The sequence below is a fragment of the Colius striatus genome, chromosome 2 (assembly GCF_028858725.1).
Source record: "Colius striatus isolate bColStr4 chromosome 2, bColStr4.1.hap1, whole genome shotgun sequence".
In the NCBI taxonomy this organism is placed as follows: domain Eukaryota; kingdom Metazoa; phylum Chordata; class Aves; order Coliiformes; family Coliidae; genus Colius; species Colius striatus.
This window is the reverse complement of record NC_084760.1, coordinates 26,198,916-26,212,102: the sequence shown is the minus strand read 5'-3', so window position 1 is coordinate 26,212,102 and position 13,187 is coordinate 26,198,916. Positions and strand designations below refer to the sequence as shown.

At 37.8% G+C, this 13,187-nt stretch overlaps 1 protein-coding gene across 8 annotated transcripts in view; it reads right to left on the bottom strand.

Annotated features, from left to right (window-relative positions):
- The window catches only part of ERICH1 (glutamate rich 1), a 94,952-nt gene that overhangs the window by 67,298 nt on the left and 14,467 nt on the right, over nt 1–13,187 (bottom strand). For all 8 annotated transcript variants that reach the window (XR_009818218.1, XR_009818219.1, XR_009818220.1 and 5 more), the window contains exon 2: nt 10,839–11,021. Coding sequence is in view for 1 of the 8 variants with exons in the window: in XM_061990663.1 (XP_061846647.1) it covers nt 10,839–11,021 (183 nt within the window). In the remaining 7 variants the exon portion in view is untranslated. The remainder of the gene's footprint in view (nt 1–10,838; nt 11,022–13,187) is intronic.

Genomic DNA, 13,187 nt, shown 5'->3' with positions numbered 1-13,187 from the left:
CTTCCAGCCCCTACCATTCTATGATTCTAATATATCTTGAAAGAAGGATCTACTTAATATTTGATAAGCTACATCTCAACCTTCCTGTTCCAGCACAAGTATCATTAGAAGGGAGGGACAAATGAAAGATGAACAATGACAGCATCCAAATGAATGAATGCGTGAGATGTACCTAATATTTCCACAAATAGCTTCATTATGTTTTTGATAAGCCCCTAACCCTTGGGAAAAGCTTTCTTACTTTGGATTTTGTTTATTGTGTTTTTAATTTTTCTTGTGTGTTGAATTAACTTTAACTTTTTTTAAAATCTACTGCACTTAGGTTGAAACATCTGTTACAGGATATCTAAACACATCCTTAGGCAGATTACTCATCCAACTGAGGGGCCTGAGGGGCATGTGTTGCTGTCCAGTAGCACTTCAACTCCAAACTGCTGTTAGGGTTTATTCAAAATTAAAGGCAAATTCCCCTTCTTGCAGGCTTTAGGATAAGATTGGGGCGCTTTTTTTGTTGCAATTACTTGCCCTGAATTATTTGCTAAAGCTGTCTCATTAGGTATTCTTCAGGCTTAGTGAATTATTTCCCTTACAATAGCATTTTGCTACAGTCTTCTGGTTTCTCATATTTTTAAGGCTTGTGGAAATAAGCTACTAACATATTTTAACTTCTTACACTTTTTAAGGCTATGTATTTATTTCAGCATAGATTGTTAATTTTATATTGAAGGTGCTGCAATCTCTTCCACTGAATACAAGCTGCTATCATATTCTCATTTGTTTTAAGAAAGAAATTGGATTCCTGCTGTTAAGAGGTGAAACAAGTGTAAGATGACAAAAACTAATAAAAAAAGAGTTTTTAAAAAAGAAAATAATGACCCATGCCAAAGGGTTAAAAAAAACCCCATGAAACCAAGGTACTTTTTCTTTGCTTTTCATTTCTTGAAGCATTTTTTTGTGGCTAGTAAAAATGTCATCATTGTCTAAGTCTGGTTTAAAGCACATTCTTAAACCCTTCTGTTTTCTGTTAATATTTCCAGTGGAATAATTGCAAGACTTATCAATGAAAAGTAACATGGTAAAACTTGGAATTTACAGACCTCATTACATCAATAAAGTTTTGAGGGAAGAGAAGAAGTTTGTTGCTTAAAGGACTAGAGCATTAAAAGAAAACAACTTGAGAAAATCCTCAGAAGTATTTCTTTATCATTATCTCTTCCTTCAGCTTGATGGAAACTGAAAACTTCAGAAGAAAACTGAGGTCAAAAAAGTTATATTCCTTTGACAAGGCTTAAAAGTTGGGATGTAAAATTCTTAAAAAATATGTAACAAGTGAACTCAAAATTTGCTCCTTACCACCTCCCATATGTAGACTCACTCTCAGACTTTTTTACATCTGGAAAGGCCCATTTTATTGGAGACAGGACACACCATTATAACTCAGTCTCAGTTTTATTACATTAGAAGTTGCAGACATTCTTTTGTCAGAGAAAAAAACCATTAAAAAAAGGCGTAGAAATTCTTTTTCCTCTTGTTCTCACTTACTGTCTGAGAATTAATGGTTTATAGGTAAAAATTCTAACACCTAGATTCCCCTGGAAAAAGTAATGAAAACAATGCTCAATACAAAGTGAAAATGAAGTAGGGAAGGAAGAAGCCTTGATCAAGAAAACTGAGAACCAGAACACTTTCCAGAAAAAGTCTGACTACATACAAACAGCAGTTTTAAAATTATGAAACAGGTAATTTAAAAAAAAATAGTACAAGCAATTTTTTGTTTTCTGAAAGTTGAGTATATAAGGTAATGATGAAACAAATGACAGAGCTAAGTGTTAGTTCACTTACAAGCTTCAGTGTCTCATATGTCCCGATATAGAATTATAGGCAATATTTAGATGTCTAGCAATTCTAGCTGTTTAAACAGCAGAATAAAGCTATCTTAACATTGTTACTCTCAGCTCTATTATTTCTCCTAGTGCTGCAGATCTTACTTGTTCAACAAACTTTTGAAATGCTAAATACATTCCTGTCAATCAATATATTTCAAAAAATAATAAATGCAACAACACTGAATCTAAAGGCCATGTCTAAGTTGGAATTAGTTAAATACACTTCCTAATTAAGTGATTATGTCATTACTGGGATTACAAGGATATAAACAGATGTGCTCACCAGAATAAAGGTAAACAAGGTAAAAAAAAAGGTAAAGTTTAAGGTTTTAAGCCTTTTCCCCCAAAACACCACATTTTTAATCCATACTGAAGTAATCAGTAAGAGTCTATTCCCACCTGATCTAGGTGAACCTGCTTCTGCCAGGGGGGTTGGACTAGATGATCTCTAAAGGTCCTCTTCCAACCCCTACCATTCTATGACTCTATGATTTGTGTACAAAAACAATGCAAACTGCAGAAGCTAAAAAAAAAAAAGGAAAAATAATTTTCCATTTTATTTAGTTCAGTACCATGTTCACATTATAAGCACTTCTACTTTTCCAATAATAGAGGGTACAGCGGGTAAAGACAGGCAAGTAGGAAGTAAACACACGTAACAGCAAAAAACATTAAATTTTATTCTGAATAACCGGAATTTTGACAATAGTAGCTTAAGCAAATACACTCCCCAGCAAAAACATGAGCAGAAGAGGCACGTCACACAACCTGTTTTGTTGTCAAAACATTAAAAATAAGTTCCAACAGGGAGACAAGATGGACAGAGAGAATGCTAACACCCACAAATGCTATGGAAGTCAGATTCACCTCAGGACTCTCTATCAGACCTTCTCTAGTTGAAACAAGTCCATTTCTTACACTAGCCATTTTCCTATTTCTTTTCTCTCAAGACTTTCCTGCAGCTGGCCACATTTAGGTTTAGAGCTTGTTTACACTAACAGCTAAAGCTGGCATTTTCTACTCCAGTTAGGCAACCACTACATGCTATTAGACCAGCTACTTGCTAAATTGCTTTCAGTTGTTGCAGTCCTGCAAATTTCTCTATGAAAGCTAAGCTGTTTGAAATTAAGATGTGGAAAAGAAGAACAAGTGAACATGTACACATTGAAAAAGGAATATATACATATATACACTGAAAAGGAAGGAATCTGACAACCAGCAGCAAAACAAAAACCCATAAAGCATTGCTAGGGGAACTGGAGACTTAACTACAAGGCTGTTTCTGTCACAACAGAAGTTACAGATATTACACATGCAGCCCACTCAGTCTGAACAGAGACAGGTTTGTTGGTATTTTGGTTTTTGTCTGGGTTCCCTCCCCCTGCCCCTCCAAAACCCAGACCCCTACATTTGCCCCAGTAATATGGCTACCAACTCGTAAATCTGGTTGAACACTATTTCTACCACAGCCATCACTTGAGTCCTGCATGCAATGAGAGAATTTTTAAACCCTTGAGAGAAGTACTTAACTTCAGTACAACACTTTGTTGTATAATAATTATAATCTCCATTGCCCTTAGCTTATTCACAACAGACAGCTTTTCAGAGTAATTAACTAAAGCAAAGCTGAATTGTTCAACAAGTCTCTAAAGCAGTTTACTGCAGTGGGTAATGCTACAGTTTATGTCTCAAGCATATGCACTTCATCAGTCAACAACAAGCCAGGGCTGCCCATGCATATTTTTAGGAAAGTTTAGTCTTCTAGGCACTTCTGTTGCAAACTTAAGCTTTATATAACATAATGGCTTCAGGAAGACAGGATAAGGATGACTAAAGACATAGTCCAGGTGCCTTAGTGATGATTTCTTAAAACAGAGAATATAGTCAGCACTAATAACTTCTGTGGAAAAAAATAAGGACAATACACATACAAAATAGCATCACAAAGCTGTATAAATTTTTACATGAATTCCTTATATAGGATAACAATGCTGAGTTATTTCACAGTTGATAGACATTCACATTTTTAGTTAATGAATACAGAGAAAATTGCATTTTGTCTATATAGCATAATATAGATTTTTTTTTTAAAAAGGGGTCTAAAACTTAGGAGTAATAATAGCTTAGTATTTTTCATCATTACCTCTTCCTTAAATAAATGGAGGAAAAAAAATGAAGGTCAAATAGGTTGTCTCCACAAGATCTGAGACTCTGCCTAGGATCTCTGAATTTTGATTTCCTTTTTCAGAATCAGGGAAAATGCACAAACCAGAAGAATAACAGTTTGCTTTATACAGAAAAAAATGAATACTATACATTTGTATAGTATTATCCTTCTTTCAGCAACTCTTAATTTTTATAACAAAGTTGCTAAACATCAACCAGCAAATACCAAGTCTTTAAAAAAAATTACTACAATTCTGACCAAGGAGGCCATTAAAAAAGCCAATTCTACAATTACTAAGTTTCTGGTCGGAAGCATGCTTCTCTGCTTTGAATATATACTATAAGGGTATTAAAAATAGTGAGTCAGCTTGTAAAGTTTCATAGAATCACAGAATCTTAAGGGTTGGAAGGGACCTCAAAAGATCATCTAGTCCAACTTCCCTGCCAGAGCAGGACCACCTAGAGTAGGTCACACAGGAACTTGTCCAGTTTCAACCATAACTTAACAAATCACAGAACTGTGGACCTCAAGGGAAACATTCTCTGTTAAATTAATCCTGTTGCAAATAGATTCTGCCCTAACAAAGATCAGAAATAAACAAAACCAATCCTCAGAACAAAACTTAGTCAAAGCCCATATCCAAGCACGTAATTCATACTTGGAAATGCTTTCTCAGTCTTTAGCCAGACACTTTTTTTTTTTGGTGGTAGAGCATGTTTTTAAGCATTTACAATACTGCACTTGGAAGTATATTAGCAAGCTTGAGGAAAAATAAATTAAGTCCTTGTATTCACAGGAGTTTTCAGTTTTCCATTTGTTCTCTTTAATACTTTGCCTGCCAAGAAGGCTTGGGTTTATTACGTGTATGTGTTATCTTTTAAATGGCTTAAGATAATAAAGCTGATTATCTAAACCCTCTTTAATTTTATGTTGAAGCAAGAAAAGAGACTCTTAACATCTTCTGAAATTAAGAACTACAGCTCTTGCAATGGAAGAATCAAGTTTCTCAGGGGGAGAAATGTTTAGAAAGTTCTACCTAATTTTCCTAGTTGGTAGGGTACTCCTATTTTGTCTACATTCACTTTCTCATTGAGTACTTTTGTAGAACAGAGGAAAAAAGTAAATCTGATCTAGGAAAACCAGAATCCAAAGTGAAGGTCCATCTTAGCATGTCCATGAAGAAAAATTTTGCTCACAGATAGGTGGGTGGAGTTGTTAGGTTTTAAGTCACTTAAGAAGAAAAAAAAAAAAAGCCAAATCCCACCACACACACACACACACAAAATCCACTTCTCTTTAAGAGACATAAGCGACTACCTTTCTTCCCTGGGGTTCAGAAGTGTGGCATCTCCACATATTTTTCTGTGCCTAAAAAAGTACTGTCTTTCTAAAGAAAATGTAAATACAGTTCAGAACACCACCCTGTATTCACAAAGGACAGTATCCTTCTGTATTTCCCTTCAATATCCAGTTATTCTGGGCCTTATTGTAAGCTTCAGTTCCAGAACTGAGAAGTTAAGGGACAACCCTTTCTGATACTAAATTATTAATCTTCAAAAATTACGTAAGAAGAAGTCATTAACACAGGTGCTGATCTTCTATGTATTTAAACATCTCAACTTGATCCCAAAAGAGGCATATAAATGCAAATATTTTGAGGATTTAAGAGTACAATCCTTAAATTTTATGGGCGTGAGTCCCCATTATGCTTCAAGATGCACACATTTCAGGCAATGCTGCAATTTACATTCCAATAAATGTAAGAATCTAGGGAGAGTTAGCTCATGCATATCTGTAATGGTATTTTCATAATTTGAAAATAACTGTTAAAGGCAAATAGAACATTGTGATGAGTTTTTTACTAAAAGCTGTTATTTAATGCTAAAAAATATTCAAAGTCTAAGTCAGTTTCTTTTTAAAGAAAAAATCAGTGTCAGTAAGAAATTGAGTAAAGTATTTCTGTAGATTTTTCTAGGACTGATATAATAATTTTCAAACTAGTAAAGAATTAATATCTACAAAAAACCCCCTTAATTTTCTATTGTCTATTTTAAATTACCGTCACTTAGTTGATCACGTGTTTCATAATTATGCCCATGATCTTTGGTCTACAAGAAAGGAGTTACTTAAAATAGTATGTGATAAAAAAAAAATTCAGTGAATGCCTTTATGGTTTTTGTTTTCTAAGGCCACAGAGTTTATAGCTCCAAATCTTACAGCCTATCACTAAACACACACTTTTAGTGTCCAATGTCATAAAGTCACAAGATATAAATGACTAATCACAGAATCATTTCTATTAGAAAAGACTTTGAGTCACCAAGTCCAATCATTAACCCAGTCCTGCCACATCCACCATTAAACCATGTCCCTCAGCATCTCATCTACACATCTCTCAAATGCCCCCAGCAATGGTGACTCCATAATTTCCTGGGCAGCCTGTTTCAATGCTCCATAACACTTTCAGTGAAAGAATCTTTCCTGATATCCAATCTAGACCTCCCTAGGAACAACATTCCTCTTGTCCTATCATTTGTTTCTTGTTATGTGGAAGAAGAAACCAACCCTCAACTCACTACAACTTCTGTTCACATAGGTGTAGAGAGTGAACATGTCTCCTCTCAGCTTCCTCCAGACTAAATAACCCCAGTTCTCTCAGCCACTCCTTGTAAAATTTTTTCTTCTGACCCTTCATCAGCTTCATTGCCCACCTCTGGACATGCTCCAGCAGCTCAGTGTCTTTCTTGTAGCGAGAGGCCCAAAGCTGAACACAGTATTTGAAGTGCAGCCTCACTGGAGCAGAATACAGGAAAACATTCACTTCCCTGGCCCTGCTAGTCACATTATTTCTGATATGAGCCAGGATGCTATTGGCCTTATTGGCCACCTGGGCATAGTGATGGCTTGCATTCAGCCAGCTGTTGATCAACACTCCCAGGTCCTTTTCCTCTAGGTAGCTTTCCAGCAACTCTGCTGCAAGCCTGTATCATTGCCTGGGGTTGTTGTGGCCCAAGTGCAGAATTTGGCATTTGGTCTTGTTAAGCCTCATACAATTGGTCTCAGCCCATCACTCCAGCCTGTCCAGGTCTCTCTAAAGAGTTTTCCTGTCCTCAAGTATATCCACACCCCTGCACAACTTATTGTACTGAGCACCTTGGAGAACACCATTGGTGACCAGCCACCAACTGGCTTTAACTCCATTCACCACTTCTCTTTGGCCTTGACCAGCAGCCAGCTTCTTCAGGAGAATGCTGCAGGAAATAGTATCAAATGCTTTACTGAAGTCTAGGCAGACAACATCCATGTGCCTTTCATTATTGACTGCACAAGAGCAGCAGCAGAAGTACCAATTGAAACAAAACAGAAAAAAACTCCAAACTGCAGAAGTAATGATCTAGGAAAAAAACCAAAAAAAACCACCACCAACCATAAGTACTGATCTAGCAAAAAAAAAAAAACCAAAACCAACAAACCAACCCACAAACCCACAGAAGTATCAATCAAGAAAAAAAACCCAGAAGTACTGATCTAAGAAAAAAAACCAAAAACTTTTATTGAACAAAAAAGTTGAGATTTCCAGGAACTCTTTTATCACAGTAATGAGATGCAGTACAGGACAACCACATAATCCTTCAAAAGCAAATTCTATTGCAGACATGTAAGAAAATCCTGTAGTCAACTTGTTACCAGCCATCTTTGTTACAGACTGAGTGAGAGACTATAGAAAACAAACAAACAAACAAAATCAACCCAGCAACATAGATTTCTAGGCTAATGAGTGTTGCAAAGTACTTTTGGAGTCATTAGCCCACATCTTGGCAACCGAATTAGATCAAAGTTTTTTAGTACTCTGTTCAGTTTCCAGCTGTTCCTCCTAGGACAAAGACACCAAAACTCTCTCTGGGCAGCCCATTCCCAATGTTTGATCATCCATAAGGTGGAATTCCCTTTCCTATTCAGTTGGAATTGCTCTTGCCACAACTTTTTAGTTGTATCTTCTACAGCTAAGCACCTCCAAAAAGTGCACAGTTCAGTCTTCTCTATACTCCTCCTTCTCATTTGGTAGTTGAAGTAATGAGATTTCTTCTTTACATTTGTTTTTTTAAACGATTGAATAAACTTGACTCTCAGTCTCTCTTCAGCCTCAATATCATCGGGCTCTCTGGCCATTAGAGTGCCTTCTAATGAAGTTGCTCTACTTCATCACTACCTTTCTTCTAATAAGTAGCCCACTGGTCACAGTATTTCCAGTATCTTTGTTGGCTGCTTTTGTGGCAAAGATACAATGCTCACTCATGTTTAACTGGACATCTACCAGAACCCTCAAGTCCTTTTCTGGGAAGCTGCTTCCAGCCACGTTATTCCAGCCTGTACTATTGGTTATTCTATGTCAGACACATTGAACTCCAGTATTAATCCCCAAGGTATACCCCTAGGCACGTGGCTATCTATTAAGCTTTTACTACAGATCACCATCCTTCGAGCATGACAGTCTGACCATTCACTTGCCCAGCTCATCTCACCTTCTTGGCTCTAAGAATATTACGGGAGACTCCATTCAAGGCCCTGCTAAAAAAAAAAAAAAAAGGAACATACACCATGTCTTCCATGTCATCATAGAAGGCAACTGGGTTGCACAATCTGCCTTTGTTAAATTAAGACTACTGTTCCCAGTTCCCTTTTTGTCCTTCACATGCTTAGAAAGGGCTTCCAGAAGGATTTACTCTAACATGTTCACTGGTTTCCTTCCTTACTGCCCTTTTTGAAAATCGGTATGATGTTTGCCTTTTCCAGTCACCAAGAAGCCTCCCAGTTCTAATGACTTCTCAAGGAGGATAGAGACCAGCCTCCCAAAGACATTAGTCAGCATCCCTGGATTCACATCTTGTCTTACTGACATGCAATTGCATAACTGCCTCAATTACTCCTCGGCTCTCATCACCTATTGTGGGTAACACTTCACTCCCACAGACTTCATTATTAGGCTCAAGGACCCGGGAGGCCTGAGGGCAAATCTTACCAGTAAAAGCAGGCAAAAAAGGGCACTAAGTGGCGCTTAGCTTCTTCCTTGTCTTCTATCACTAGTCCCTTGTCCACTGAGCTGTGGGTCCACATCTTCTTTAGCCTTCCAGTTTTTGCCTATACTCTTCTTGTTTCTTCCCATACCTGTCAAGAGTTTCAGCTCCAGATGAGCTTTGGCCTTCCTAGCTCTGTCCCAGCATACTCAGGCAACATCTCTATATTTCTCTTCAGTAGCTAATACCTGCTTTCACTTTCTCTGTATTTCCTTCAAATTATAAGGGTCCAGAGCTCCCTCTTAGGCACTTAGCTGGCTGCACTTACAGTCAGCTCTCAGGTATCACACAGCTGCTGATCCACATTGCTGTGAAAGAAAAAAAAAGCTGCTTATGAAAGACCTGTAAGAAGCCATCTCAGCAGGGGCTCACATCACTTAGGAGCTGGTTTTAAGCTGAGGCTTTTAAACAGCTTCCAGTCTGAGCTAGACTGCAGCCATGCCTGTGCCTGGGCACATACCCCAAACAATGTACACCCTGATTCACAGACGTTACATACTGCGTTGACTGTAGACCTACCTTGTCACTACTGACTTGTCTAGTGTTACTGGACTGTTGGCAGAATCTGATTAATATTACCAGACATGATCTGCTCTCCTGTTTCAGGTACAGTAGGACTGCTTCCAAAGTGATGACACTGCTCCTGTGCTTGCCTTGTCCCAAGTAGCCTTCCCTCACCTTCCCCTTGCTGCTCACTGACATATCTGAGCTCTGTTAGGATGTCACACCTTCTTAGTCTTCTGCATGTCAAAATGAGCCATTCTTGTGCTTTGAAAAGGTTACTCTTGAAGATCAATCAGCTCTTCAGAGTCCTTTTGCAATTCAGACCAGTCATTCATTTGATCCAGATACCAGATCAAGACAAACATATGTTCTTCTGTAGTAGAGGGTTCTAATTCTGCTACTTATTTTGCTCACTTCTTTTCTCTCCCGCACCAGATCACATCCACAATCAGTTCCTCCTTGTTTGTGAGTAACAGGTCTAAGCTAAGAGTTTACCCTAAAGGAAGCTTTTATACTCATGGGAAACATGCCATTTGATTTCAAGTCAGTTTAACGTTCATTTCAGTTATGGTACAATTTGGTTTTAGATGAACTACAACACAAAGCAATTTACACTTCTATACTTAGACACAGAGCTCTTCATCCACAAGTAATACCACAGCTACCTCCCTTTGCAACTCCATCTTTTTGCATAGCATTCAACTCATTTGAAAAAGGGCTTTTACTTATTTGTCAAAATATTAATGTGCTACTTTAATTGCATAAACACACACTTTAGCAAGGTATTAACATAGTGACTAAATTGATATTTGCTTTCTGTTGAGTTTATGTTCCTCATGGGGTTTCTGTTGCAAAACGAAGACAGGAGGAAGTGTTGGATCACGTACTCCCACTAATGTTTAGCTGTATCTCTAATAACTGAGAAGGTTATACCAGTATAAGTAACTTTCTCACTGTTCAACAGAATTACCCAAAAGACAGACCTTACACTGAAGTTTCATACTAGCTGCTGCTAAACACTTTATTCATGTGTATATACCAAAGACTATTTCTTGGTGTTCACAGGACTTGCACACTAACCACTAGTGCTTGTATTCAGGTTTGTCTATTGGTACCAATAGATGAAAAGAAGGAGAGACTATAATGTTCAAGAGAAGTAATTCTATTTAAAAGCATGTTATCAGAAAAAGGACTATGCAGTCTTACCTTTGCAAGCTGTACCAGTTGACGTGCTAGCATCTACTGATGAAGCCTGAACATTATTTAAATTCTTTTCTTTGGATTTTGAGTGTAGAGTTCCGAGAATTGCCTTCTCTTCCCTACTCGGAGTTTGCACGGGAGAAGACGAAGTTTCCGGATAGAGTCGTTTTAGCACCTTCCCTATGAACACTGTAGGGTAAGAAATTATTTTTTAAACAAAGTAATGCAGTGTTTTAAAACTACTTTTAAGACTTAAAAAAAATCCAGCAACTAATTGATACACGATAATTTCTCTCAAATTCCAGGCAAGTCTGTCTTCAGTCATTCCTATCTCTCACAAGTAAAGCTACAAATGTTTTAAGCCCTGAATTTGAGTCAGAAGAGCAGCTTTAAAATCCCAGAATTCATTTGCCAGGTTACATTTGAAATCTTCTATTTGACTACATTTTGGCAGTAAATTCATACAGTACATTTACAGGCTAAACACATTAATTAAAAAAAATTCTTAAACAACAAGGATCTTCCGACACAAGTGTTATAACGCTGATCAAAATGCAGGTCTCTTCTGGTACAGAGGCATTGCAATTGAATCACCCATTAAAATCAGTAAGCTGCAACTATGTAATCACATAAAAAAACTCCTAGGAGCAGACAGCAGCAGAAACACATGGTAACCCAATTATTTCTACAAAATTAGCAGTATTCTTATACGCCTCTTCCTCTTATGGGCCTCTTTCTGACAACATTGGCAATCTGCTACTAGTTACTCAAATGCAAGCATCATTTGATTAAAGAAAAGAAATACATGCAAATCTACTCAGCTACAAAACTACCATCTTTATAGGGGCACATGCATACTTCAATCACTTGAAATGATATATTATATTAAAGTATAAAGTAACACTAAGAAAGTTATCTACAAAACAACATCCCCATTTTCATTAATTCTACATGGTCAAGCAAGTATTGCAGGACAGTAGGAGGAGGGAAGAGAGGTTTTGAGAAAAACATGTTATCCAGTAGAGATGTTACTAAATGTCATGGTTCAACTCTAGTAGGTAGCCTGGTCCCACACAGCCACTTGCTCACTGCCCCCCGGGATGGGAAAAAGAATCAGAGACAGTGTGGGTTGAGACAGAGACAGTTTAACAGGTAAGGCAAAAGCTGTGTGCATGTGCAAAGCAAAACAAAGAATTCCTTCACCATTTCCCATTGGCAGGCAGATGTCCAGCCATCTCCAGGACAGCAGGGCTCCATTGCATGTAATAGTGACTCAGGAAGACAAACACTCTGAACATTCCCCCCCTTCCCTAGCTTCATACACTGAGCATGACATCATATGGTACAGAATATCTTTTTAGTCAGTTGGGGTCAGCTGTCCAGCTGTGTCCCCAATCTCTCAGCTTCTTGTGCATCCCCAGCCTACTAGCTGAGAAAGAGAGGTCTTCGTGATGTGAGAGGACTCCTCTGCAATAACCATGATATTGGTGTGTTATCAACACTTTCCACCACCAATTTAAAACACAGTACCACAGAGAAAACACTCTAGCACAGTCAAAAATCAGTACACAAAATAACATTCAAGCACTTGCATTGAGGAAGCTATTCCAAAGAAAATGATCATTGAGATACCGAGGAATCAATACAGGGAAATAAATTTTCTCAAAATCTCCTGAGGAGATTCAGCTTCCTCACAGCTACAGTGGATTTTATGCTTCCCATTTTCAAATCTGATTTCTCTAGTCATCTGTTCAGTTATTCTCACAAAAATAAGTAATTTGCTTCCTTTCCTTTTTAAAATGACTATACTCACAGGCCCCTTATCATTGCTTCAGAAAGCAATAGAAGATCACTTGTGATATATTAATTCTTTCTCATCCACATGGCGCTTTCCCCATATCTAATACATATGCTCGAGAAAGCAAGCTGAAACAATGCCTGCCTTGGGAGGATGTGAATACTGAGGCAAGTATTCCTCCACAAAAATTTCTCTTGCTTATAAAGGAATATCTAGATCAGTAGCAGTGATAGATTTACTTCAGCAAAGATGTGGTTTAACTGCCATTACCAAAGGAGCATCCAAACTTACAGGCTGGAGTTTTCTACAGATACAGGAAGTAGCAGTTGAGTGCAGAGAGGGGGAGTTCTTTATGGCTTTCACACCCATGCAGTGCCTCTCTGCATGCAAAAGTCCTCCCTTAAGACCACTAGTAATTCCCAATAAACATAACAATGAAACCGAATAGTGGTGACACGTAGGCATGACAAGGTCACGGAATCACAAAATGATAGGCGTTGGAAGAGACCTTTAGAATTAGTAGTCCAACCCCCTACTAAAGCAGGTCCATCTAGATC